The sequence below is a fragment of the Notolepis coatsorum genome (assembly GCF_963971535.1).
Source record: "Notolepis coatsorum genome assembly, chromosome: 3".
Classification (NCBI taxonomy): domain Eukaryota; kingdom Metazoa; phylum Chordata; class Actinopteri; order Aulopiformes; family Paralepididae; genus Notolepis; species Notolepis coatsorum.
Genome location: NC_140167.1, coordinates 110,478,182 through 110,505,293, shown reverse-complemented (window position 1 = coordinate 110,505,293; position 27,112 = coordinate 110,478,182). Strand labels below are relative to the sequence as shown.

The window sequence follows — 27,112 nt, the reverse complement described above, 5'->3', positions numbered from 1 at the left end:
CCCTGAGCTTGGCTATGAGTATGGAGGGGACTATGGTATTGAATGCCGAGCTGTAGTCGATGAATAGCATTCTCACATAGTTCCCCTGCCTCTTGTCCAGGTGTGATGCTGCTGTGTGCACAAGAGGCAGGGGAACTATGTGTCTATGTCCTGCTGTCCTGCTGTCCTGCTACATCACTGTGCTGTACTGTCCTGCTACATCACTGTCCTGCTACATCACTGTGATGTACTGTCCTGCTACATCACTGTCCTGCTACATCACTGTCCTGCTACATCACTGTCCTGCTACATCACTGTGATGTATTGTCCTGCTACATCACTGTGATGCTACATCACTGTCCTGCTACATCACTGTGATGTACTGTCCTGCTACATCACTGTTCTGCTACATCACTGTGATGTACTGTCCTGCTACATCACTGTCCTGCTACATCACTGTGATGTACTGTCCTGCTACATCACTGTCCTGCTACATCACTGTCCTGCTACATCACTGTCCTGCTACATCACTGTCCTGCTACATCACTGTGATGTACTGTCCTGCTACATCACTGTGATGCTACATCACTGTCCTGCTACATCACTGTGATGTACTGTCCTGCTACATCACTGTCCTGCTACATCACTGTGATGTACTGTCCTGCTACATCACTGTCCTGCTACATCACTGTCCTGCTACATCACTGTCCTGCTACATCACTGTGATGTACTGTCCTGCTACATCACTGTCCTGCTACATCACTGTCCTGCTACATCACTGTGATGCTACATCACTGTCCTGCTACATCACTGTGATGTACTGTCCTGCTACATCACTGTCCTGCTACATCACTGTCCTGCTACATCACTGTGATGCTACATCACTGTCCTGCTACATCACTGTGATGTACTGTCCTGCTACATCACTGTCCTGCTACATCACTGTGATGTACTGTCCTGCTACATCACTGTCCTGCTACATCACTGTCCTGCTACATCACTGTGATGTACTGTCCTGCTACATCACTGTCCTGCTACATCACTGTCCTGCTACATCACTGTGATGCTACATCACTGTCCTGCTACATCACTGTGATGCACTGCTACATCACTGTGATGCTACATCACTGTCCTGCTACATCACTGTCCTGCTACATCACTGTCCTGCTACATCACTGTCCTGCTACATCACTGTCCTGCTACATCACTGTGATCCACTGTCCTGCTACTGTTGCATCACTGTCCTGCACAGTACAGGACACAAAATGATTTAACTGCCTCTCCAAAATACAGCGCTGTGACAGTGAATAGGATATTAATATCGGATTTATTTATTTTTTTAATTAAAAAAGTGAACAGGAGGTCTATTTGTATTAAAAACAATAGATTGTTTTTCATTTAAATGTCTGGAAGAGATAAAAAATAAAAATGTCAAATGATATTTCCATTGCCTTTTTTTTTGTTGATTTAAATGTTACTGATTGTGTTAAATGGGCATATAATATCGTCTCATATCTATCGCAGGCACCTGAATCGAATCGTATCTTATCGTATCGTGGCAGACTTTGTGACGTCGGAAAATATCGTATCGTTGTCCAAAGAATCGATATCGTATCGTGATGAAACTGGTGATTCCCACCCCTAGTGTCACTGCTCAAAGACATGTTTATCTCTTTTTTTTCTTCTTTTTTTTTTTACTCTCGAGTCCCTGATTTGAGACCTTTACCCCCACTAGAAACAGACACACACACCCACAGGCACACACACACACACACACACACTGTGTTAGAGCAGATTAGTTCACACTTTCATCAGGAGCCTAGGGTCCCAGGGGGAGAGCTGGGGAGGCTGGGGGGTAAGTGACTGTTAGAGGCTGTAGAGGGACTGTCGGGGTTGATGGTGGGTGAGAGGTGGAGAGAGGGGTGGAGGGAGGGGCTAAGGGACTGGTAGAGGCTGTGTGGGGTCTGAGTGGTCTGAGGGGGTTGATGGTGGGTGAGAGGTGGAGAGAGGGGTGGAGGGAGGGGCTAAGGGACTGGTAGAGGCTGTGTGGGGTCTGAGTGGTCTGAGGGGGTTGATGGTGGGTGAGAGGTGGAGAGAGAGGGGTGGAGGGAGGGGCTAAGGGACTGGTAGAGGCTGTGTGGGGTCTGAGGGGAGGGGGGAGTGAGAGGTGCGTGGATGGTGTGGATGGATGAGGTGAACTATCTCATTTATGTGTGTCTAGGGGGTTGAGGGTCTTCCATTAGTGTGTGGGGGGGGGGGCATGTGTGTGTAGTTATTGCAAGCAAAGGGAAGGTCCACACAGACAGTGGTCTGCTCTCACAATGGAAGCTAAAGCAAACACAGACTGGTCGACTCAGGAGTGTGTGTGTGTGTGTGTGTGTGTGTGTGTGTGTGTGTGTGTGTGTGTGTGTGTGTGTGTGTGCGTGCGTTTAAGATATATATATATATTTCTTAGAGCATGTATCAAGAAGAATGTGGTTGAACGCATGCACACACACATACACACACACAACACACGCACGCACGTGTATGTGTGTGTGTGTGTGTGCGTGTGTTGTGTGTGTGTGTGTATGTGTATGTGTGTGTGTGTGTGTGTGTGTGTGTGCATGCGTTCAACCACATTCTTCTTGATACATGCTCTAAGAAATATATATATATATATATATATATATATATATATATATATATATATATATATATATATATATATATATATATATATATATATATATATATATATATATCTTAAATCCCATCATTCACTTCACTACCAACCCAAAGCATGTTCTTGCACACATAGGTTTCAGAGAGAGAAGGTAAGGAAAAAGAGACCATTTAAACCCTATATAGCCGGATAAATAGTCTGACACCATAAAAATACATCTTCGTGAGACATGCAAACGGCCTATATCTCTGCCTCGGAAAGTCTATATTCTGATATTCTGAGTCATTTTTCACTATGTTAGTGTTTCCTACACGTAGAAATTTTGTTTGTGGTGGGCGACCGCACACAGGCCCGCCACAAATAGAAAACACAATGAACTAACGGCGGCTTCTTGTGTTTCATTTGTTCAGACTTTTACACTTTTGTGTATCATCAGCGCCGCTGCTGAATGCATATAAAAGGGAACACTGCATATTACTAAGTGAGCGCTCACTAGCGCTGCACTTCATCACAGCTATGCAGTCCAATGGCTCAATCGATGACAATTCAAAGGACTACAGCACAGAGCATTATATGCTCATGTCTTTCTTGAAGCGGTCAGATGGGGCAGATTGGAATGAGGACGAAATGGCGTTGAAGAATGATGTCCCCCTTGTTGACACAAATGATTACTCTATTGTTACCTTATTCCACTTTATTAATTAGTAACATATTATAGGGGAAATTGAAGGACAAAAAAAACTAAAAACATTTGACATGCCTTATCATGAACTAATCAATATGCCAGATATGCTCCTCCACATCTGGCATGATCATATTCCCATTAATAATAACTAAGATCCGGCTGTATAGCACCCGATAAGAAGACAATGCAGGAGGTTGAATAAACAACATAGCCTAGTATTCCCATTATTCTCCCATTGAGCTTGGTTGTCATGTCAATGTTATGAAACCTCCCACAGCTTAAGCAACGAGCAGCGACCGCAGCACCTCGGCTATAGCCAGCCATGCAGTCGTGCACAAGCGTGGTTAAATGCCGTTCAGGTATGTCACTGAGGCAGAAGTGCGCGCGAATGTGCACGCGCGCACACAAAAATGCGTTCACAATTGTCACTGGACTCGTCGCGCCGGCCAGCACTTATCACCTAGTCTTTCCATAACAATAGGATACCGATAGCATAACAACAGACTCCTCTCTTCCACTACCGCCTCTCCACCAGCGTCAATGGGTCTCATTCCCGAAAATTTTTCAAAGATATATTCTGAAAGACTTATCTTGGAACCACTGAGACATAATCTATGACAAGTACACTCTGAGTCCTGAACGTGCTGGAGATATGTCTTAAGTGGCTGAAACGGTCGCAGAAATTATATGATCTGATATCTGCTTGGAGAATGGCAGGCATTCTGTCGTAAACTCCAAAGCGCGTTCCCGTTCAGCTCATTTGCATACAAACCACGCCCCCGACAGTCCTTATAAAGCAACTGTTTGACGCAGCTGTGTGAAATGGAATGGCGGAAGTGCTTTGAGAGCCGCGTGATTACGAAACCTAGCGTCAGTCAGTGCCAATCAGAGAGCGTCTCCGAGAAATGCGGCTAGGTTTCATAATCACGCTTGCGCCCATCAAAACTAGATTAGATTAATGTATTGGCATCATATACAGCTCGCGGTACACACCTGCCGCAGCGCGCGCACACACACTCGCGCGCACACACGCGCGCGCAGTACTGTATATGAATGAATGAATGACATATAATATATATAGCCTACGGGCCGGCCGGCGTAATGAATGAAGCAGTATGGCTTATTATTCCATAAGCCTATAGGCTACTGTTCATTCGTAGGCACACACAAGACTTGTTATGGAATATTAATGCAGTCTATTTCCACCGATTAGCTTTAGTTCTTATTTATTTATCCACTGTCATTTCAGTGTTGGTGTATAGGCTATATAGTGTATTTCAATATAAGTTTAATTGATATATTCGAAGGAATGCAGGTTTATAGCTATATCAACCCCCTCCAATGTACAGTAAATGACCAAGTATGGTTTTGTCAATATTCCAATGTACAGTTTTGCTTGTACAGTGTAAGTCTACCACCCTCCCAACCTCCTCCAACAGTTTCTACGTCAAATGTACTCTCTTTTCTGGACTCTTTTTGTATCACAAACAGTATGCAAATCTGGTATGTCATAAATGTATAGATGTAGCAGTACTGTCTATCTGTGTCGTGTGTGTCATATGATGAATTGAAAATGGGGGACCCTGATGTAAACAAGACGAAATTCTTTCTCTGGTCTGCATCCCCTTATGTAATTGAGCTGTACTGTACTGTACCCATTCTGCAATCTGTTAATAAAGTTTTCAATCAATACCAATCAATGGGATACATTGCATGTTGACCTGCATTCTTTCAAATGTATATAATTAATCATTAAAACAGATGTGTAACAAATAAGAAATGCAAATTCCACAGAAGGCATTCAATTATTATTATTTTCAATCATTTCACAATAATTGCATAATTGTGTTTGAATATCTGAGTAATTAAAGTAATTATACATTTGTCCAAAATAGCTGGTTCAGATATGGTTAATCCAGCTGCCCTGTGATCAGATGAATCCATATTATTTATTTTTCCGACATCAAATGCGTAATTTCTTATCGTACAAATATTGTCATATTTATTTTAATTGTGATCAAGTAATTAATTCCAAGGAGGCCTGTAGCGTTAACATGAAGGAATCACTATGAGAACACAGTCTGTCAAGTTGTAATAAAGTTTTAAATTAGTCAATCAATCATGAGATTTGATCGTGGGCTGAGAGCATATTTAAGAGCGCTCTTGGATCTGCTCTCAAATAAGATCTCAGGAAAATTTGAGGACTCCCACTCCCAGCCCTAATATGTCTTAAATAGGCCGAAATATTTTGTCGTAACTACGTTCGAGAATGAGACCCACTGAGTCCTCGGAGCAGCCGCCCGGCTCCCGGCGGGGAGTCGCTGAAGGAAACTGTCCTTCTGTAAACTAACTCTGAGTTACATTGTTAATTTAGTTTGTATTTACTTTTCTAGTTTAAGTTAATTCAATTAAAGAAATTGTAACTACAATTACATTTAAAACATTTATGCATAATAATCATCTGTTCTGTGCGCGCAACCAAGGGAACATGTATGCGCGTGCACGTGGCGTTTGGGCATTTCCCATATTACGACTGCACCACTGACTGGCTATAGCAACAACAGATAACAGACACAGGTGACTCCCCCCCCCCCCCCCCCCCAATGCGTCTTTAACTGCAAAGGGGTGGTGGCACAAACACCCCTAGCTCTCTCTCCCTTGATTGTCTCACCACCACCAAGTTCTTGAATTGTCCCAGCCAGGCTGCCTCCCAGTCCCAGGTATCAAATCAATCTAGGCTAACATCTAACTAAGTGAGGATAGGACATCATTCGCACTCAGGCGGCTCTATAGCACTGTAGGTTATGGCACACGCCCCCCCCCCCCCCCCCCCCCCCCCCCAAACGGAGAAAGAGACAGTGAAGAAGGGGACTAACCTTAACGGGAGAGCTCCTGGTGGCTACGGGTAGTTCTCTGATCCCGCTGCCCGGGGGAGGAGAGGCGCAGATCCCTGCGGCGTAGCCGTGCAGCGAGCCCCCGGGCCCGGCCGAGGAGGAGGACTGCCTGCCTCCGTTGTTCCCCCGCAGTGGCCGCTGTAGTCTGATGCCGTCCAGCAGCCGGACCAGCAGTATGTTGGCCGGGAGGTCGTCCACCCCGCAGTCCACCAGGATGCGACACTCGGGGCAGCGGAGCTCGTTCCTGGAGCTGACGATGTTCTCCAGGCAGCGGCGGCAGAACGTGTGCTGGCAGGGCAGCACCCTGGCCGTGGTGTCGAGGCGCTCCAGGCACACCGAGCACTCCAGCAGATCCAGCAGCGACGACGACTCGTCCAACATGTCGGCGGAGGAGAGCGTGATCATCTGGGCTCAGTGTTCGGTGGGAAGGAACGCTGCTCCTTCGTGTCCCGCGGGTAGAAATGTGTCAAGAGAGCGAGAACATCCTGGGAGCGGAGGAGCGGAGGGGGAGTCGATGATGCTGCGCAGCGAACGGACTCCGTCAACCCCGGAGCCCCAGCAGCGCAGCGCGCCACGCAGACCGTGCTCCCTGTGTGGGTTCTACTGGGTTCTACTTCTACTGGGTTTGGGTTCTATTGGGTTCTTCTATTCTGTTGTGTCGCTGCTGCCTCCTATCCTTCCTTCCTTCCTTCCTCCTCCTCTCTTGCAGCTGTGCAGAATGCGGTGAGGTCACGCTCTCATCATCCGCGCACCGATCACACGCGCACGCACACACACTATAAGCAGTGGAGCGGGGGACGAGGTAGAGAGAGAGAGAGAATGCACCGAAACACAACAGCTATGGGGCTTTTTCTACAGCCTGCCATTTAGTATCCTAGCCGTTTTTCCAGACACCTTCCCACGGTTGTCATTGAGAGAGAGGTGGTGAGAGAGAGAGAGAGAGAGAGAGAGAGAGAGAGAGACAGAGAGAGAGAGACAGAGAGAGATAGAGAGATGGGGAGAGAGAGAGAGAGATGGGGAGAGAAAGAGAGAGGGAGAAAGAGAGAGGGATGGTGAGAGAAAGAGAGAGGGATGGTGAGTTGAAGCCTCCTCTCTGATTGTGAGAGTTGGGAAAAAATAAAGGTAAAGTCAGACAAATGGGCTACAGCTCGGCTGATGAGGATGCACGCGGTGATGCAGGTACGGTGGATTACATCGGGTTGTGGCGGGAGAGGCTGGTGATGGACATTGTTTGTTCAGTAATCATCACTGTCTGTTATGAAGGGAACACCTGCTCCAAATCAGGGCAAACATAATGAATGATTACAGGTGCTGCTGAGCTTTGAGTGGCAATAACCAACTCTCGCGGCGCACAATTCACACGTCGCATGGCACTGTAATTCATTCCTAAATTGTAGCATTGACTCTGAGTAACCCTATACCTAAATTGTGAGTGGCCTATATGTGGGGTTTGGAGTAACCATTAATTAACAGTCATCTCCAGCTGGTTTCTCTTGTCCCTGACTCGTCGTCTTTGCTGATGATGCTGGAAGACAGCTGAATCAAGGAGCCATCCATCAAAAGCCCGACTGGTGCTATCAATCCATCATACCGCCGATCTGGAGGCATCAATCCAGGTTATCGCCGAATTGTCTGACCAATTATACAAGCCTTAGAAATTCTACCCCAACCCCCCCCCCCCCTCTATTTGATAAACGAGGGGACTGAAAAAAAGCGGTTTCTGGCGCCGACTGCTGGCCAGATTCTGCCAGGGCTCCAGGGGCGGTTTTGTTTGGAATAAACAATCGCTTGGCCAACGTCTCGAGATGCTTCCAGCTGCAGACCTTCAGACCAGCGCTTACAAGCCCCGCACATACAAGCACCGCACATAGCAACCCCTCGCTTCCATTGGCTGATTTTGGTGACGTGATTTGGGTCCCACCCAATGGCTGAGGTTCTGCAGACGCCTCTCTGATTGGTTGGGCTCCATTTCTGCAGCCCCCTCTTTGATTGGTTGAGCGAAGCCCCTCTCTGATTGGTTTAGCTCGCCATGCGGTAAAATGCGGATGTAATGTTATCATCTCAAGAAGATACAAATAAATATACTACCAGATTCGCGTTTATAACGTTATTTCGCGTGACTTCGCGGTTTATTCATAACGTTATGCACATTTCACAACACAGCCAGCTGTCAGAAACTGTACATTGTAACGTTATATGTTTATTCACGTAACGTTATTTCACGTGACGCGTTCAACTTGTTTACACTCCCCACTTACTGAAACTGTACCATGACGATTGATTGATTGATTGATTGAAAAGTTTATTAACAGATTGTAGAATGGGTACAGTACAGTACAGCTCAATACATACAATTGTTAAGGGGATGCAGACCAGAGAAAGACTTTCGACTTGTTTACATCAGGGTCCCCCATTTTCAATTCACCATAACATATATGACATACATGACATACAGATAGACAGTATTGATTGATTGATTGATTGAAAACTTTATTAACAGATTGCAGAATGGGTACAATACAGTACAGCTCAATACACACAATTGTTAAGGGGATGCAGACCAGAGAAAGACTTTCGTCTTGTTTACACCAGGGTCCCCCATTTTCAATTCATCAGGACATATATGACATACATGACATACAGATAGTCAGTACTGCTACATCTATACATTTATGACATACCAGATTTGCAAATACAGTACTGTTTGTGATACAGAAGGAGTCAAGAAAAGGGAGTATATACATTTGACGTAGAAACTGTACATTGGAGGAGGTTGGGTGGGGGGGGGTTGGGTACACTGGGATATTGACAACCATACTGGGTAATTTACATTGGAGGTGGTTGGGGGGGGGGGGGGGGGCACACTGTATAAACAAGCAAAACTGTACATTGAGGGGGGGGGAGACTCTGTACAAACAAACAAAATTGTACATTGGACTATTGACAAAACCATACTAGGTAAATGACTGTACATTGGCGGTGGTTGGGTTAGGATATTTACAGGGGCCAGTGTTGAATTGCAGTCTCCCGTAGGTGTCTCTTGAGAGAGGTTTTGAAAGTGGGTAGTGATCCACATTCTTTTACAGCTTTGGGTAGGGCGTTCCACAGTACTGCTACATCTATACATTTATGACATATCAGATTTGCAAATACAGTACTGTTTGTGATACAAAAGTGTCCAGAAAAGGAGTGTATATACATTTGGCATAGAAACTGTACATTGGAGGAGGTTGGTTGGGTGGGGTGGGGTTGGGTGGGTTGGGTGAGGGCTGTACATTGGAGGTGGGGGGGGGGGGGGGGGGGGTTGGGAAGGGGACACACACACATTTTACACTGTACATTTGACGCACTCCCCACTTAACCCAGTTAATGCCTTAACTAGACAGTTAACAATATAACATTTAGATTAATTAACCCAGTTAATGCCTTAACTAGACAGTTAACAATATAACATTTAGATTAACACAGTTAATGCCTAACTAGACAGTTCTGTATCGTTAGTGGCTTAGCTTGGCATCGCTACTGCACTATCTCGCGTACGTGCACGCGTACTGAATAAACCACAAATGTACCTCTAATACCAGTATTAGTCTGACCACACCCCTCATCAGCTTACCTTCATAAGCAGGTGTGTGGTCACCTGCTCTCCTCCTTCTCGCTTTCACCACAAGGAAGAGGTGCCTCGGTAGATCCCCACACTTGACACCATGATGGAAGAAATTGGATTAGGAACAGCTTGGGAAACAAGGATACGTTGACATCATATCTTTATTTTCTCTCTCACTATTTTCGAGAAAATACGGCGATATTGTCTTCGTACTGGAGTGTCTAGAAGATGATGATCATTCTACAAACCCTCCACCGGTTTTCGTATTGGGAGCACGCCGCTGCATGCTTCTCAACTGCAGTTCCTTGCTGTGTTTGTTGGGGTGAAACCTGTCAGGCCACAGCTGAACTGTCGGACATGCCGCTGTTGTGAGGAGCGGTGCGTTCCAGGTTGGGTGAGTAGTGTTTGCTGGCGGGCTCCACTTGTCTGTTAGTGCTATGGGGGCTACTTGACAAAGTTTATGGAAACCGGCCCCAGGCTAGGGTCCTTTGTTTAGCCGTCTAGGCGACAGAAGGCCTTGGTCTGGCGACCATTATAGTTTTAACTAGTGGGCCGCGACCATTGACACTGGTGATCCCTGTGTGTTCTGGACGAGTGGATTCTCTCTGTCACCGTGTTAAGACCCCATCTTTCATATCCAAATGAGAGTATTCCTTCACGAGGGGATATGTGCATGTAATGTGCGATAGCGGCAGATTCATGTTCAAAGTCAGCTATACAGGCCAGTTGGTACTGTGCTGATTCCGCCGGACGTGGTAATGTCACCGTTGTGAAGCGGTGTTGACGTCTTGTTTTCTCTTTTCTCTTAAAAAGTGAGGAGGGTTCAGAACGGCGGCCTGTCTGGGTGAGTGTTATGTCATTGTTTACATGTTCATAGCTTACGGTTAGCCGGTCGGTGGCCTGGCGCGGGGTAGCTTGGCTTCTCGCGCGCCGCCGGGAGCTCGCTCCTGATCGCGTGCGTCGTTAGATCAGCGTCTCGCGAGCGGAAGCAATAGCACCCGAACGGTTGGAGCAGCCGTTAGCTTGATGCTATTCTGTTGAACGTGCTTTGATTTTAACATGTTTTACACTCTTGACCACAACGTCATCCTTGACAGGGGATGTTCGTCGACCCTGCCTGAGCCTAGACGGGGATTGCGTCAACAAAGAGGACTGTAGCGACTGGTGGAGCGGCGACGCTGCCCGGATCGAACAACACAGGACGGCTGTGTTCTACGGTGTCTTGTGACTGCACTTCGCTGATCTGCGTTCCGGGTAGGTACGGGGTTGGCCAGACCTCATAACACGTCTTCTGGTTTTACCTTGCTAAATGTATTGTGAATAACGGTGTTTTTTCCCAAAACGTGTGTTGTTGCAATACATTTGGGATACGTTGCGGGTTGTGTGTGAGCTGTTTTTGTCACTGGCAGTTAGCTTCTCCGTGCAGATCGTGATGTATTGATCTGGTTGTTGTGTGAGAAACATCATGGTGTTTATGTGTACCGTGTACTCACTACTAAGGCAACTAACCTATGAAGCTATGCTTGGTGACGAGTGAGTAAAAGAATGTTCTTTCTCAGACTGTAATGACAATGAACAGTGAGTTCACACATTAACAGGTTTTCCTGTTTTAACTGGCCGTATTGAGGGTAAAATAGGAGGATTGTGTTTCCCCCCCCGGTTCCCTGGGGACTTTATCACCTCCTATCAGACATGTTGTGCATTAATTGTGTCTTTTGTGTGGTAGGGATACGATGTAACTCTCAGCTTGATTGCTGAGGTTGTGCTAAATCTGCTGGAGAAACTTATTTCCTAAAGGGAAATTGGTTTGGTTGCTGTCATGTGTGCTTAGCAAGGCCTGTGGTCGATACTAATCAAGAATGATGTATTCTCTCATTGTGAAAAAAACGGCGTTCCTCTGTTGAGTGTTTTTGCCATTTTTTGTAGGTGATGATGGGTTGTGTGTGTCATGTGACCTACAACTGGGTTGTACTGGCCACAGAAGCACATGTGTATGTTGGACCGGGGTTCTTAGAGCCCTCTCTATTCTGTGTTTTTCCTTAGTAAAAATCAGATAGCAGGTTAGCTCGTGCGCTGTGTGGAGCTGTGAAACGCTTCATAGAGCTGACTATGACTGTGTCATATTCTCTTTTTGTCGTTACGTCGTATCATGGGTGTGGGGTCGTAAAGGGGTGAACTGGTAACCTTTCCTCTCCCCATTGTTCTGTCGGTCAGGGGTACACCCCCTGTCCTTCAAGGTTCCCGTCACGTGGCGGTTCGGCACGTTACGGGGGGGGGGGGGGGGGGGGAGGGAGTTCCTGGTCCCACGGCCTGGTATATTGGGCGTGTGCACCGCAGGAATTCCCCCGCCATAGAGTACGTCACCGTGCGCGTCTCTGTTGGTAGGACTTCCGTGTGCTGTTCAGGTCCATGTGATGGATCTGTTTTCAGGGGGGGTGGTCAGGGCTCCTCCTCACCAAGCGCCTACTCAGGCCTTCTGTGAGTTCGGACTCCTTCTTCCATGTGGGGAAGCCTCCATCAGAGTACAGAGCCTTCCTCCTCAGATTGTCAAAGTGAGTGGACCCTCTAGAAGGGTCCTTTTCTATTGTATGTATATTCGATTCAATTCGTTTATTGAGTGTGTATGGGTTCGGTGCCTCTTCCCCGGAGGCCCTAAAACCAGTTTTTTACATGGCTCAAGGTGCAATATATTCTTTTCAATCTGTACAGCTCGCGTGGGAAGTCTCTCTGGGGATCCCCGTCTCTTTCCTATGGGAGGGTGGTGGGATGTAAAAATGTGGACATTTTTTACCCCGGCTGTGTAGACTGGGATACATACTGTTGATGCTTCCTTCTTTCTATTCCAGAAGTGTTGGAGTTAGGGAGTGTCACACCCCTCTTGTCGTTCCCCTGGGCGCCTTGGGGATTCAATGACAGGTCTAAATAGCCTGTTCATTGATGGGGGTGTGTCCCGACGCACGTATAGTGCTAGCTCGCTGTAAACAGGCGATTGACTGGCACGCCTTGGTTGCTTGTGGTTAAAACAGCGTTTTTATAAAGCAACTGAGATGGGGGTTTTTCCTCTTCCGGCGACCACATCCCATGACCTGGGTGGGTTGTCGACGGATTCTCGTTCATGTCTGGGGGATGATGACGGGATGGATCTGAACATATGTAGTGGGGTCTCACGCCCTTGGGGTGGGCCACCAGGCGCGGTTCGTCCGAACGTCTGGGTGGCGCCTTCTTTTCATGTTAAGATCAACACGCATATCTGCCCTTCTCCTGGAGTAGGCATGTCGGCGTGGTTAGGGCACGGGACTGGTTCTGGTCACGCTGGTCCAGATCAGTTGAACCCGTTGTCCGCCGGGGATGCAGATCTGCTGTTCTGGTACCCTGAGGGACTTGGGCTTTTTTCAGGGGGAAAAATGCCAGGTCGGTCTGGGTGTCACAGGGTTAAGCGCTATGGAGACCCTGGTTGGGTATGTTTTTACTCAGCACTGTCGTCATGGCTTACAGCCATGCCATTCTGTACGCGCTCGATCTCGTCGGATCTCGGCCGCTACACAGGTTGGTCCTGGTTAGTACTTGGTTGGGAGACCGCCGGGGAATACCAGGTACGGTGTGCTTAGGGGCTGGTTCTCCATTATTTTTTGCTCCTCTCTCACGCATGGCGAAGAGGGGCCTGTGGGGGTGGTTTTTTGACCTCCTCTGGTGACCCTGTGCTTCCCGTACCGCCAGGCCCGGTCCGAAGTGATGTTTGCGACCCGTAGGCCTGGGTTAACCCTTTTTGGAAACTGAAACACTTGTACTGCGGTATAGCCGGTGTATACCCGCAGGTGTGTTTTGGAGTTTTTTCTTGAGGGGTTATAGGAACAACCACCGCATTGGGTAACACCGAGGTGGTTGATTCCCTGGTGTGTTGGAGCAGTGTCAACTCCCGGGTTCACCGTTTGAGGGTGCCCCTGCACGTTCATGACGTCTGCCAATCGTGTCAGCCTTCTCTGCCTCGACCCCTCTGGGTGGGGGTTGTTAAATGGAGGCTTGGTCATGCAACACCGCCAGCTTACGCTCCTTCCGCCGGGGCGGCTGTGTTCAGCTGTCCCCTCTGGCGCCTGTCTCGTCCGCAGTCTCCAGGCTAGGGTTAACAGCCTGTTGCCTGGTTTTTCCCCGGTGCGCTGCCTGCTTCCGTTGGTTAACCTTTTTGTGTGCTTACGGCCATGCTGACTGCCTATTCTGCAGGGTCAGTGTGCCAGGCGGTGTGCTATTGGGGGGACGGGGCCCGCTCGGCTTACGGCCATACCGACCTGAACACGCCCGATCTCGTCCGATCTCGGAAGCTGGGCAGGTTCTGGCCTGGTTGGTTCCGCCTGGGAATACCAGGTGCAGTAACTGAGGGGCCTTTGTCCGAATACGCTGGCGATGTGGGGGGCGGGGCACTACGTGCCCACCTGGTGGGGTCTTGATGCTGGCATCATGGACTTCTCCGGGCCCCCATTCTAGGGAGTCCAGTCCTTTTGGTGGGTCTGGGTCTTCCTTCGTGCTCCGCTGCTACGGCCTTGCCACGGGGTTGGGTTTGCCCTTGACCCCGTGATTCTGGGGGCAGTAACGAGGTTGTTCCTCCGTTCGTTCCCGGGTGGCATGCGGGTTGTGCGTGTGTGTAGTCGTGGGGTCGAGCCACGGTCTGCTCACCCTGTGCGTTGAGTTGCTTGAGTGCCTCTTCGCACGGTCGGGTCCGTCGCCCTCCCGTGACGTCCCTAATAGGGGGGCTACCCTCCATTAGGGGGGGTCGGGGGGGCTCGGCCCTCCCTGTTCTGATGGTTTTGGGGGGCTGTCAGCGGGGTGTATTTGTCAGCCAAGTGGCTCCGCTTGGCCTCCCTTGTGCAGTAGCGATGCCAAGCTAAGCCACTAACGATACAGAACGTTAGGTTATGACTATAACCAAGTTCTGTTAGTTAGGGGCGATGCTTGGCATCGGACGGCCGCTGCAGCCCTTGTCCTCACCTTGTGGTGAAAGCTTGGGAAGGAGGAGAGCAGGTGACCACACACCTGCTTATGAAGGTAAGCTGATGAGGGGTGTGGTCAGACTAATACTGGTATTAGAGGTACATTTGTGGTTTATTCAGTACGCGTGCACGTACGCGAGATAGTGCAGTAGCGATGCCAAGCATCGCCCCTAACTAACAGAACTTGGTTATAGTCATAACCTAACGTTAACAATATAACATTTAGATAGAGAGGCTGGTGGTCAAGTCAAGAGTTTTATTTGTCACAAGTTGTTTATTTGCATACACGTTTATGGGACAGTTTTCTACACCTGACTGAACGGTCTGGGGACAAATGATTAAGGTGGGGTTACAATGATATCAAGGATGAATATGAAAAAGGGGATCTGATCTGATGGTACTTGTACTTTATAATGTGTTATATATGTATGTACATGGATTTTATGTCCGGATGGTATATCTATGGAATGGTCACTGTCTCTATCACACTCTCATATGCGCATGTTTAGCCGCATACAAGTATCTAGGATACACATATTCGTATGTGTACATAATAGGTTTACACACACTCATATGCACAAGGCTAAGTTATACATGTCAGGGGCACACATACATGCACATACTCACTTATAGGAAATAGGCATACACACACCTACATATACACATAGTTGAGGTATAGGCTCTCACTGACACATATGGGGGACATGTACATAGGAGACACACACATACGTAGCTGAGACGCACATATATATGCACACCTGAGATATACACTCACATAGGGGGCGGAGGCACACATGGATACGAGACACACACAAGAGATAGGAGTACAGTCGCATACCTGGAAGATGCACACACACACACATGTGAGGCATGTACACATGCTTACGTGATACACGTACCCACATACATATGTTGGAGACACACATGCATGCATGCTATCATGCACACCTACATGTGTCTGGGACGCTTTCTCTCACATGCAATATGGAGAAGGGTGGCATCCCGATAGAGGATGCAGCACATACCTGCTCGCAGGTAGATCGGTCTACATGCAAAGTATATATATCAGGGATGTATACGCACAATGTATAGTATTTTTCTTTTTTTCGTAAGTCTTTTTTATTTTCCATGTCAGTTGTTAATGTATTTGTATGAGTCCTTTACATGTTTTGTATGTTCTTACAAAAAAGAAAAAGGCAAATCTTGGAAGTTGCATATGGTGATGTGGAAAGAGATGTTTTGAATATTGGAGAGATTTGTGCAAAAAATATCAAAAAAAAAAAAAAAAATGAAATGCGGGTGGTCGTGCCCGCAAAGATGTGCATAATACAATAGTAATAACATATAATAGAATCCAATAGAACGACATTGTGCAATAAAACAAGTAAACAGAGTAGGGCATATCGGTATATGTACATAAGTTATTTACAGAGCATGGTAGGACATGCTAGGTCCTGTGGTAGTGCAATATTAGCTACGGATGAGGCACTGGGTCTTTATGTACATGCTATATTGGTGGTCAATGTCACTTCGGATTGCTACGACACATCTCTACTGCTTGTGACAGGCTGTGGTGCGTTCCAGACTTTACTCCTGTTGGGAAACTATAGCGATGGTCTGTGCTCACCACACTTTTCTTCGGCCTCCCCGCAGCGAGCCGTCGTCGACCCCCGAGCTTCATTTTACGACGGGCAACAGAGGTGGGTTGAGCCGCTATACTTGGCCCAGCACGGTTAGCGACTCGCCTGAGTGCGTGTGCACGTTTTGATGCATGGCTGATACCAGAGCGGCCGAAGGTGTGTAGCGCTGACAGCAGCTTGGAGGGATTCCCCTTCAGCTGATTGAAGGTCTTTATCATGGCTTTATCATCACCACCCTCTGTAGAGCCTCTTGCTCTGCCTTTGTGCAGCTGGATAACCACACAGACTTCACACAGACTGTCTGTACAATACTGCTGTAGGCCTATAATACTTATGTAAATAAGTAAGGCAATTGAAATATATCTGCAGTACAGCTCAATACACACAATTGTTAAGGGGATGCAGACCAGAGAAAGACTTCCGTCTTGTTTACATCAGGGTCCCCCATTTTCAATTCATCATAAATGTACAGTTCCCTCCCCCTTGTATATATTTACTGTATGTCACAAATGTAACAGTACTGCATGGTCTGCATCCCCTTAACAATTGTGTGTATTGAGCTGTACTGCATTCTGCAATCTGTTAATAAAGTTTTCAATCAATCAATCAATAAATCAATCAATCAATCAATCAATCAATCGGTCACTGTACCCATTCTGCAATCTGTTAATAAAGTTTTCAATCAATCAATCAATCAATCAATCAATCGGTCAGGTCACGTGTACCCATTCTACAATCTGTTAATAAAGTTTTCAATCAATCAATCAGGGCCTGTGGTCACGTGTACCCATTCGGCAATCTGTTAATAAAGTTTTCAATCAATCAATCAATCTGTTAATAAAGTTTTCAATCAATCAATCAATCAATCAATGAATCAATCAATCAATCAATCCCGCAGTGCAACGTGACCCAAATCATACGGCAATCTGTTAATAAAGTTTTCAATCAATCAATCAATCAATCCCGCAGTGCAACGTGACCCAAAATCACGTCACCATAAAGTTTTCAATCAATCAATCAATCAATCCCGCAGTGCAACGTGCAACGTGACCCAAAATCACGTCACCAAAATCAGCCAATGGAAGCGAGGGGTTGCTATGTGCGGGGCTTGTATGTGCGGGGCTTGTAAGCGCTGGTCTGAAGGTCTGCAGCTGGATACTATTGAACGTCTCAGCAGATGACTCGATATCCCAGAGGGTTGCTTGCTTGTGCCACCGACCATAGAGAGGGTTACCGTGTAGACTAGTGTGGATATATTCCGCAGTGGCCTACAAACTGAAAACATCATTATAATGGCTAGTGGTTCTCAAACCTTTCATGCCATGGACCCCCAAATAGATACTAATGTACCTCCATTTCAGTTGTTAGATATGATTTATTTGAGAATTCCATATTCCACAATTATGGGTGTGGATATACTAGTTATGAGAGTGAAAGATAATTACCAGAAGAGTCATTCGTACAACATCCTTTCATCAACAGCATTCATTAAACTTCTAGTGAGGAAATAAACAATTTAAATTACCCATTTGGGGGGGGGGGGGACCACTGATAGCCTATAGCCTATTTCCTCCTCAGAGGTTGCTATTGAAGTACTCAAACTTAGCAGTCAATTGAAGTACAATTAACGCTAGCAGTCAATTGAAGTTCACTCAACCCTAGCCGTCAATTGAAGTACACTCAACTCTAGCCGTCAATTGAAGTACAATCAACCCTAGCAGTCAATTGAAGTACACTTAACCCTAGCAGTCAATTGAAGTACACTCAACCCTAGCCGTCAATTGAAGTACACTCACTCCTAGCAGCCAATTGAAGTACACTCAACCCTAGCAGTCAACTGTAAAGAACATGTATGATTTTAGTGAAGCAAACACCTTGAAAGAGGAACTTGAGACAAGCTTAATTTCCACCCCAGGCACTTAAAATAAGACATTGCGACAATGTGTTGAAACAAAACCAAGAAAATCGAGAAACGTGTGTGTGGGTCTACAATATGTTGTGTGCGTGCCTACATGTGTGTGTGTGTGTGGTCAGGTGTCTCTCAGCTGTGACTGCAGGCGACTGTGCACCTGTCCAGACCTGCTCTGTTCTCACGTTCAGGCGGCCCAGAGAGAGAGAGAGAGAGAGAGAGAGAGAGAGAGAGAGAGAGAGAGGGGGGGTATGGGTGAGTCAGAGGTAGGGATAGGGGGGTATACACAGCCCAATGCAATGCAGCTGCCTGGGGGCTAGGGGGTGATTAGGGAGAATGTGTGTGTGTGTGTGTGTGTGTGTGTGTGTGTGTGTGTGTGTGTGTGTGTGTGTGTGTGTGTGTGTGTGTGTGTGTGTGTGTGTGTGTGTGTGTGTGTGTGTGTGTGTGTGTGTGTGTGTGTGTGTGTGTGTGTGTGTGTGTGTGTGTGTGTGTGTGTGTGTGTGTGTGTGTGTGTGTGTGTGTGTGTGTGTGTGTGTGTGTGTGTGTGTGTGTGTGTGTGTGTGTGACTGAATTGACGCCTGTCTGGATAAGGGGTGAGATTGAACTTTACCACCCACGATGATTAGTAGAGGGTGCTGTACTATATAGAGAAGAGAGATGTAGGTAGAGAGAGAAGATAGAGGGGGGAGGTAGAGAGAGAAGATAGAGGGAGGTAGAGAGATAATATAGTGAATAGAGAGAGAGAGAGAGAGAGAGAGAGAGAGAGAGAGAGAGAGAGAGAGAGAGAGAGAGAGAGAGAGAGAGCGAGAGAGAGAGAGAGAGAGAAGAGAGGAGGTAGAGAGAGGAGAGAGTGAGGTAGAGATAGTAGAGTTGGGGATGTAGAGAGGAGGGAGAGAGAGAAGAGAGAGGGAGGTAGATAGAGAAGAGAGATAAGATAGAGAGAGAGGTAGATAGAGAGGGAGGTAGAGAGGGATGTAGAAAGAGAAGATAAAGAGAGATGTAGATAGAGAAGAGATAGAGAGGTAGAGAGAGAAGAGAGGGAGGTAGAGATAGTAGAGAGAGAGGTAGAGAGAGGAGAGAGGGAGGTATACTGTATAGAGTTGGGGATGTAGAGAGGAGGGAGGTAAAGAAGAGGGGGGGTGTAGAGAGAGAAGGAGGTAGAGGAGAGTGGCAGGTAGAGGAAGAGGGGGGTATAAAGAGAAGGAGGTAGATATAGGAGAGAGAAGGAGGTAGAGAGAAGATAGGGAGGGAAGGGAGGACTTGCTAATTATTGACAAACAGCTCCCATAATTGGCCCACTTGTATTCACGAGGCTGTCGACCAGTTCACCTGTTAAGCTGTAAGGTCCCGCTTTTCTTTATCATAAATCGATCAATAGACCGTATTAGATCCCCATGTGGGGTATCATTGGAAAGCCACACTCATTGGCTACAACCCTGTCCAAAAATCTTTGAGATCGCCAAATGATTGACAGAGCTAGAGTGTGTACTTTGGCGCACACCTCACATATCGGCATGTAACTCGAGAACCGCTGAACGGATTTTGTCACCTGAAAGGGCAATTGACAGGCAACAAATAGGGCTTTAATTATATCTATATATTGTATTAAAAGAAATGCACAGCCGCTAGAGGTCGGCAAAGTGGCGTGTCGCGAATCGTCCTCAAGAGGGCCCACATGTGGGAAACATGTTAACACTTTGAGCGCCACGCCGGGTTTTCCTTTTTACCCGCTGAATGCCACCATCGGCGCCAATGTTAACGTTAATATCGCCTAATATATGTTTTAAATTATGGCTATGTGTCTAATCTGCCGCATTATCAAAGACTATTTTCCAGTCAGTGCTGTCAAGGCAGATTGTTTTTTTATCGCGTCATTTCCGTTTCAGAGCATTTAGAAAAGCACCCGTTTTCAGATAAAAAACAGCCCATTCTGGAGCATTCTATGAAAATCGTCCTTTACTGGAATATTCCACAACGTTGATATTCGTCGGCCTTTTTATGAATCGTTTTCAAATAAACGCTAGATGATCAATATTATACGTGCACGCAAGCACATTCGGGCCGCGCACGGATAATCGCCCCGTTGATTTCCTCTCTGACTTTTACAGTGAAACCGAAAGAGTCCATTTCACAAAACAGCCTATAACTTCATCAAAATTAGTCTGATTATCCTAACACTGATAACATAGAGTCCTTACCTGACATCAGATGGTATCCAACTGGTATATTCCAATTCCTGATCACCATTCGAAAAAATCGATAAGTGTATGGATCCAACGCGATACAGTAGATCTCCATGATCCGCGGGGCTCAGAGGATCCAGAATGAACTCTGATAACCCCGGCTGGATCAGTGGACTGGAAAATGTGGAGTACCGGATTTTTTCCCCCATCCATTTTCATTGAGTCCATTCCAAAATCCCTTATGTCATCTGAAAGACGATAGGGGGCGCTTTTTTCCACATATAATCTCCGGCGGAGCTTGTGTATACTCGGGTAGGCTCGCGTGATGCAATATGATTTCAGATCGCACATTTTTTTTTTTTTTTAATTCAGAGAAATCTCGTGAGTGGCTTTCAACCACCTATAAAAAACACGAGATATCTCGTGAGTGGCACGGAAAGTGTTAAGAGGATTTAATGTTGTGTTTTTTTCTCTCAAATGTATCCAAGAGTAAATACCTTAACCCTATCAAAACAGCAGTCAAAGTGTATATTTAAATTTTTTATAAGATTTACCGAAAATAAGAATTTATCGAAAAAATGCGAATTATATCTATTTTATCGTAAAACTGTGAGGAAATGACTAAATCCAGATATAACACTGCCATTGCAAAGAGGAGCCTTTTCCCTATCCATAGATGTATGATTTGGCCATAATAAGGTCAAGGTCAAGTTCAAGGTCTAATATGAATTTATAATTAAAATGGATTATAATTTATTACTGTATCTACAAATCATTCTGTTTAATCATCTTCCCTTTATTCACTTGCTTTGTACACTTGATCTCACGAAGGTGCTGAATGAGCTCAGTGAGTGAAATCTCTAGCACAGCAATTGTAACATGGTGTTATTCACCGGCACAGATGCAAAATAAAATCATAATTTTTATATTCTCCTTTTCTTTATTACAATTTACTCAAGCCTAGTAACAGACACAATATTTCTGACTCTGGGAATACATACCCCCAGGTCCCTAGATGTTCCTAGATACCAAGAACATGCAAATTTACCTTGTAGAAGTGGAGCAATCTTCCATTTACTTTACAGGTACCTTTAGGCAACATTTCTGAAAATAGGGCAACAGTGTGTGTGTGTGTGTGTGTGTGTGTGTGTGTGTGTGTGTGTGTGTGTGTGTGTGTGTGTGTGTGTGTGTGTGTGTGTGTGTGTGTGTGTGTGTGTGTGTGTGTGTGTGTGTGTGTGTGTGTGTGTGTGTGTGCGTGCATGCATGGGTCTGCATGTCATTCCTGATTTTGAATGCCTTGCTCGAGCATCAGCCCATGGTTACTAGCAACAAGCCCATGGTCTTCTCTCTCTCTCTCTCTCTCTCTCTCTCTCTCTCTCTCTCTCTCTCTCTCTCTCTCTCTCTCTCTCTCTCTCTCTCTCTCTCTCTCTCTCTCTCTCTCTCACACCCACACATTTATTATTCCTGGTGTCTCATCTGCCTAATGTAATTCTCCACAGTGAAATTAGTCAGAATTAGGAGGCAGCTACAAGGAGACATGAGAAAGGGGAAAATGTAGTATTTGATGAAAATCTTTGCAATCCATTTAGCCAACAAAATCTGTCCTCAGTGGTGTGTTCCCTTCAGATTGCAGTAATGACTATTTCCATAAGGAGTGAGTCATTAAAAAGTTGAGGCAGCGGTGGCCTAATGGTTAGAGAAGCGGGTTTGTGACCGGAAGGTCGCCGGTTCGATTCCCGGGACCGGCAGGAAAAATCTGCCGCTGAAGTGCCCTTGAGCAAGGCACTTAACCCCCAACTGCTCCAGTGGAGTTGCTCAGTGGCCAATGGTGTCAGACTGTGGTTGTACTGGGCAGCTCCCAGGTGTGAATGGAACTGTGTGAATGTGAAGCAGGGCGTAGCTGAAAAAGAGCATCTGTGCTCAGCGAACCTACCCTGGGTAAATAAAGGTTAAACAAAGATATGGGTCCGATACCAGGCTAAAATCTGTATTGGAGAATCGATACCAAGACACGTGTAACATGACAGAAATCAAAGCAAAGACATGACACATACTGTAGCAGCATGTTACTGATCTCTCTAATGGAAGACATGTGATTATTGTTGTCCAATGAGCCCACACTGGTGGTCTATACTGTTCAGTAAAACTGATGGTCTGAGTATATCCTGTTCAGTAAAACTGATGGTCTGAGTCTATCCTGCTCTGAATCGGTATAGACAGTGAAAAAGTGCATTCCCTCGTGCCAAGCTGCCGAAAAGCTCGCCAGTTCAAATCCCCGCGGGAACTGCCTGATGCTTCTGAAGTGCTGCTAAACTTTCGGGGGTCCTGCAGTCTCTCTGTTCCAGTTCACTACCAGGATGAGTACTGAACAGGTGGCTACGGTACAGTGTTACAACTCATGGGGCAACTGTTCTGGATACGTCACTGAGGCTTTATCTGTGGTCGTGAAACAAAAAATGCATCAGGACTTTCCATATCATTTATCACTAAGTGAAACCCTTCATTTAGATTCCCCCCCCCCCCCCCCCCCCCCAACAGCAGTATGGTTTTAAATAAGGCTGCTGAATGTTTAATAGAGGAGATCAAACATGATGAATATGTAATGTCCTCTGTGGGCTATTGTACCTATAACATACACCTCTCCCATCCACCAATGTCCTTCCTTCACGCAAAAGTAGGTTAGCTGACACAGCAGTCACCATGGCAACCGGCTCTTTGCTCCTCTGTTGAGGAGTAGTTAGAGGATGTGTGTGTGTGTGTGTGTATCTATGTGCATGTGCATGAGGGGCACTAACAGTGGGAGGTGTGTGTGTGACTGTGTGTGTGTGTGTGTGTGTGTGTGTGTGTGTGTGTGTGTGTGTGTGTGTGTGTGTGTGTGTGTGTGTGTGTGTGTGTGTGTGTGTGTGTGTGTGTGTGTGTGTGTGTGTGTGTGTGTGTGAGAGAGTGTGTGTGTGAGAGTGTGTGTGTGTGTATGTATGCGTGTCTCCTCTTATAAGTGGCTCTTATAGGCAATATCAGAGGTGGGGCCAAGTCATTTTTTACATGTCTCAAAGTAAGTCTCAAGTCTTTCGACTCAGGTCCTGAGTCAAGACAGGCAAGTCTCAAGCAAGTCACAAGTCCTAATGCGTTCTTTACAAATGTAATGCCATTTTAAATGTATAAAAAGCAAACAGAGTAAAGTTAGTAGTATATTAAATGTAAAGCAAACAGAGTAATAGTTAATAGTATATTCAATTTAGATGATTCTCCATGCGCAACTTCCTTGTCTGCTCGTGCAACTTGATTGACGGCTGACAGATTGGTCCAAAGTGGGACTGTAATCAGGGAATTTAAGTTGATTCACTTTATGGCATAATTATTATTACATTTTGAGCTTCAAGTATCAAGTATTTCAAGTCACAAGGCTCAAGTCAGAGTGAAGTCACAAGTCATTGCTGTTAACAAGTCCAGTTGAGTTGCAAGTCTTTTATGATTTTGTCGACTTTAGTCTGAAGCCATTACATTTTGTGACTCAAGTCTTACTCAAGTCCAAGTCATCAGAATTGTCATTGCTACTTAATTTACATAGAAAGATATTGACACAAGATCCACAGTACAAAGTGTGCCTCTTCTTTCATATTCTCTCTTCAGATAGAGACACAGAGGGGGACTTCTGTTTGGCGCCTACCTTCTTTTTTTTTATCCACTTTTTCTCCCCTCCCAATTTCGTATTTTCCAATTCTTCCCTCCCCTGTCTTGAACGTTGCTAGACTATGCCTCCCACTGGTCGGCTGTAGGGAGGATAGAAGCCTTGCATCACGTGTCCCCTCCGGTACACGAGGAGGCAGCCTGTCGCATCTTTTCACCGCAGCAGCTCGAACTCTCAGTGGCGAGGAGTAACGCGTGGGAGGCTCACGCTGCCCCTGATACTTCCTGTTTCCGCCGCACCGGCGTCACCCAACCGACCTGTAGGAGTCGCTGTCCACAACGTCCAATCCCCACCCACCGGCTTTCCCACCCTCTAACACTGCCAATTGTGTTAGTATGACGGCCGGCCAAGCCGGTAGCAACGCCGAGAGCTGGGCTCGATACCAGCATCTCCTGCGTTAGTGGCGAGCGACTTGCCCACTGCGCCACTCAGCCGCCTGGCTCCTACCTTCTTATGTAGGTTTTCATTATAAACAAATGTCCCACTATCTCTGGCTGACCAGGGCAGGGTACCTACACTTGTCAGACAGACACAATGTATTTGAGCTAGCTAATAATGTAATGTAATAATAGTAATACACTGGCTAGTATGGCCATTGGCCAGTAATAGTTTCAAGACATTGTGTCGAATCGGAGATAAGAATCAAGCATGGGAAATACACAAGGACTCCCTGCATTCTGTTGTGGATGGTTAGAACTTTTGTTTGCATGTTGTTGTGGTGTGGATTAAAACTGTGCTGAAGCTGCCAGGCTCGCTCAGGACATGGCCAGAAACGGGTCTCGATAAGTAAGTCAATGTGGCTAATGCATCGATTACACTACTGGCAGGTATTTCATAGCCTACCCACTTTATGTCAGAAAATTCTGAACTATCCATTTCACCTTAACATAACCATAACCACAACCCCTCACCCTAAAATAGCTCTTTTACTCTGTTGGTCTGCCAATGTCCCCACATGAATTGTCTTTTCATCGTGTGTGGAGTAGGAAAACAAGAACACACACACAGAAACATTTTGGTGTTTTCAACAACCTTTGGACAGTGTTGACAGGACACCTTATGTTGTTTTTTATGTGTGTGTTGCATCGAGTAAATATAGGCTAACACGATATAACTTTCCCTAATGCATGTTTTCCGTGGTGTTTTGGTCTGGTCTTCAACAACCCTATCATTCTATCATCCTCTGTTTTGATGAGTGTTTTCTTCCCAACCAGACCCCCCGCTCTCTCTCATTCATCCTCTCCTTTCCTCTCCTCTTCTGATCTCCTCTCATCCCCTCCCTTGGTCAGGAAGCTACTGGATCAGAATCAGTGGGCCACTGTGTCAGAGAGAGTGAGACAGAGAGAGAAGGAGAGAAAGAGAGAGAGAGGAAGAGAGCGATAGGGGGGAGGGAAAGAGAGAGAACAAGAGAAGAAGATATAGAGGGAAAGAGGGTGAGTAAATAATTACAGGACTTCCAGGAGCTCTCAAAGCCATCCTTTTATCACAGACTTCCTGTGGATGAGAGCGAGTGCCGAGAGGGAGAGAGAGAGACAGAGACAGAGAGACTGATAGAAAGAGAGAGCGGAAGGAAGAGAAGGGTAAGAGAACACATACAGAGAGAGAGAGAGAGAGAGAGAGAGAGAGAGAGAGAGAGAAGAAGAAAGGAGGAGAGTTAAGTCCAGGGCTAGGTCCACGCACTGACAACACATACACACACACGTGCATATATGTGCATACATGTGTATATGTGCACACATATACAGATGAGCACACACACACAAACACGTCATACACACACAACGCACGCATGGATGTACACACACACACACACACACACAGTTTTGAAAGCTTCATGTTCCAGTTCCATGTTGTAACAACAGGGTATGAGAGCTTTGATTGTGTCCAAGTCCATCTTTGAATCTCTTTAAACAATTTAAATGGTAGCTTTCTGGATAATACTGCTGCTGCTGATAATGAATCATTCTCAATGGAAGCAATTGTGGTGGTGATAATTGATTGACGTTTATTTCAAATGCAACATAACAAACAAATATCAAGTACAGGGCGGAGTGGGCAAGGCGCTCGCCACTAACGCAGGATATGCTGGGTTCGAGCCCAGCTCTCGGCGTTGCTACCAGCTTGGCTGGTCATTCATACTAACACAATTGGCAGTGTTAGGGGTGGGAAAGCTGGTGGGTGGGGATTAGACGTTGTGGACAGCGACTCCTACAGGTCGGTTGGTGCGCCTGTACAGCAGAATCAGGAAGTATCGGGGGCAGCGTGAGCCTCCCACGCGTTACTCCTCGCCACTGAGAGATCGTGCTGTGCAGGTGAAAAGATGCGACGGCTGCCTCCTCGTGTACCGGAGGGGACACGTGATGCAAGGCTTGGTCCTCACTGCAGCCGACCAGTGGGAGGCATAGTCTAGCAACGTTCGAGACAGGGGAGGGGAGAATTTAAGGGAGAATTGGCGAGGCGAAATTGGGACGAGAGAAAAAATAGAAAAATAAGGAGAAAAAGTGTATTAAAAAAAATATATATATATATATCAAGTAAAGATATAGCCTTAAGCCATTCAAATAATAAATGTATATAAAAAAAAGAACAGAGAACAAACAAAAAAGTCTGTCATTTTTGTTTGTCATTTACATATTTGAAAATATATAATAATGATGATGATGAGAATGTTGATTATGATGATGATTATAATGATGATAATGATGATCACAGAGTGCATTTCCTAGTGTTTAACAAAACGAGTTGATCAATCACTTTCGATCAATTGCATTCAATTCCATTTTATTTAGGAATTTTGTATTATTTGGTCATGGTTTGATTCACACCAATGATTCTCAAACATGCCAAGGACCCCCACGTTGATAAGCAATAGGCAAGGGC

General features: G+C 46.1%; 2 protein-coding genes across 2 annotated transcripts in view; one reads left to right on the top strand and one right to left on the bottom strand.

Moving 5' to 3' along the window:
• Positions 1–6,693, bottom strand: part of LOC311226187 (E3 ubiquitin-protein ligase SH3RF3-like) — a gene marked incomplete at its 3' end in the record, with an annotated part of 637,874 nt that extends 631,181 nt beyond the window's left edge. Inside the window, exon 1 of the mRNA XM_084311562.1 lies at positions 6,206–6,693. Within this exon, the coding sequence (XP_084167688.1) occupies positions 6,206–6,628 (423 nt within the window). The 5' untranslated portion in view covers positions 6,629–6,693. The remainder of the gene's footprint in view (positions 1–6,205) is intronic.
• Positions 6,693–27,112, top strand: part of edar (ectodysplasin A receptor) — a 222,303-nt gene continuing 201,883 nt past the window's right edge. Inside the window, exon 1 of the mRNA XM_084311564.1 lies at positions 6,693–6,946. The gene's annotated coding sequence lies outside the window, so the exon portion shown is untranslated. The remainder of the gene's footprint in view (positions 6,947–27,112) is intronic.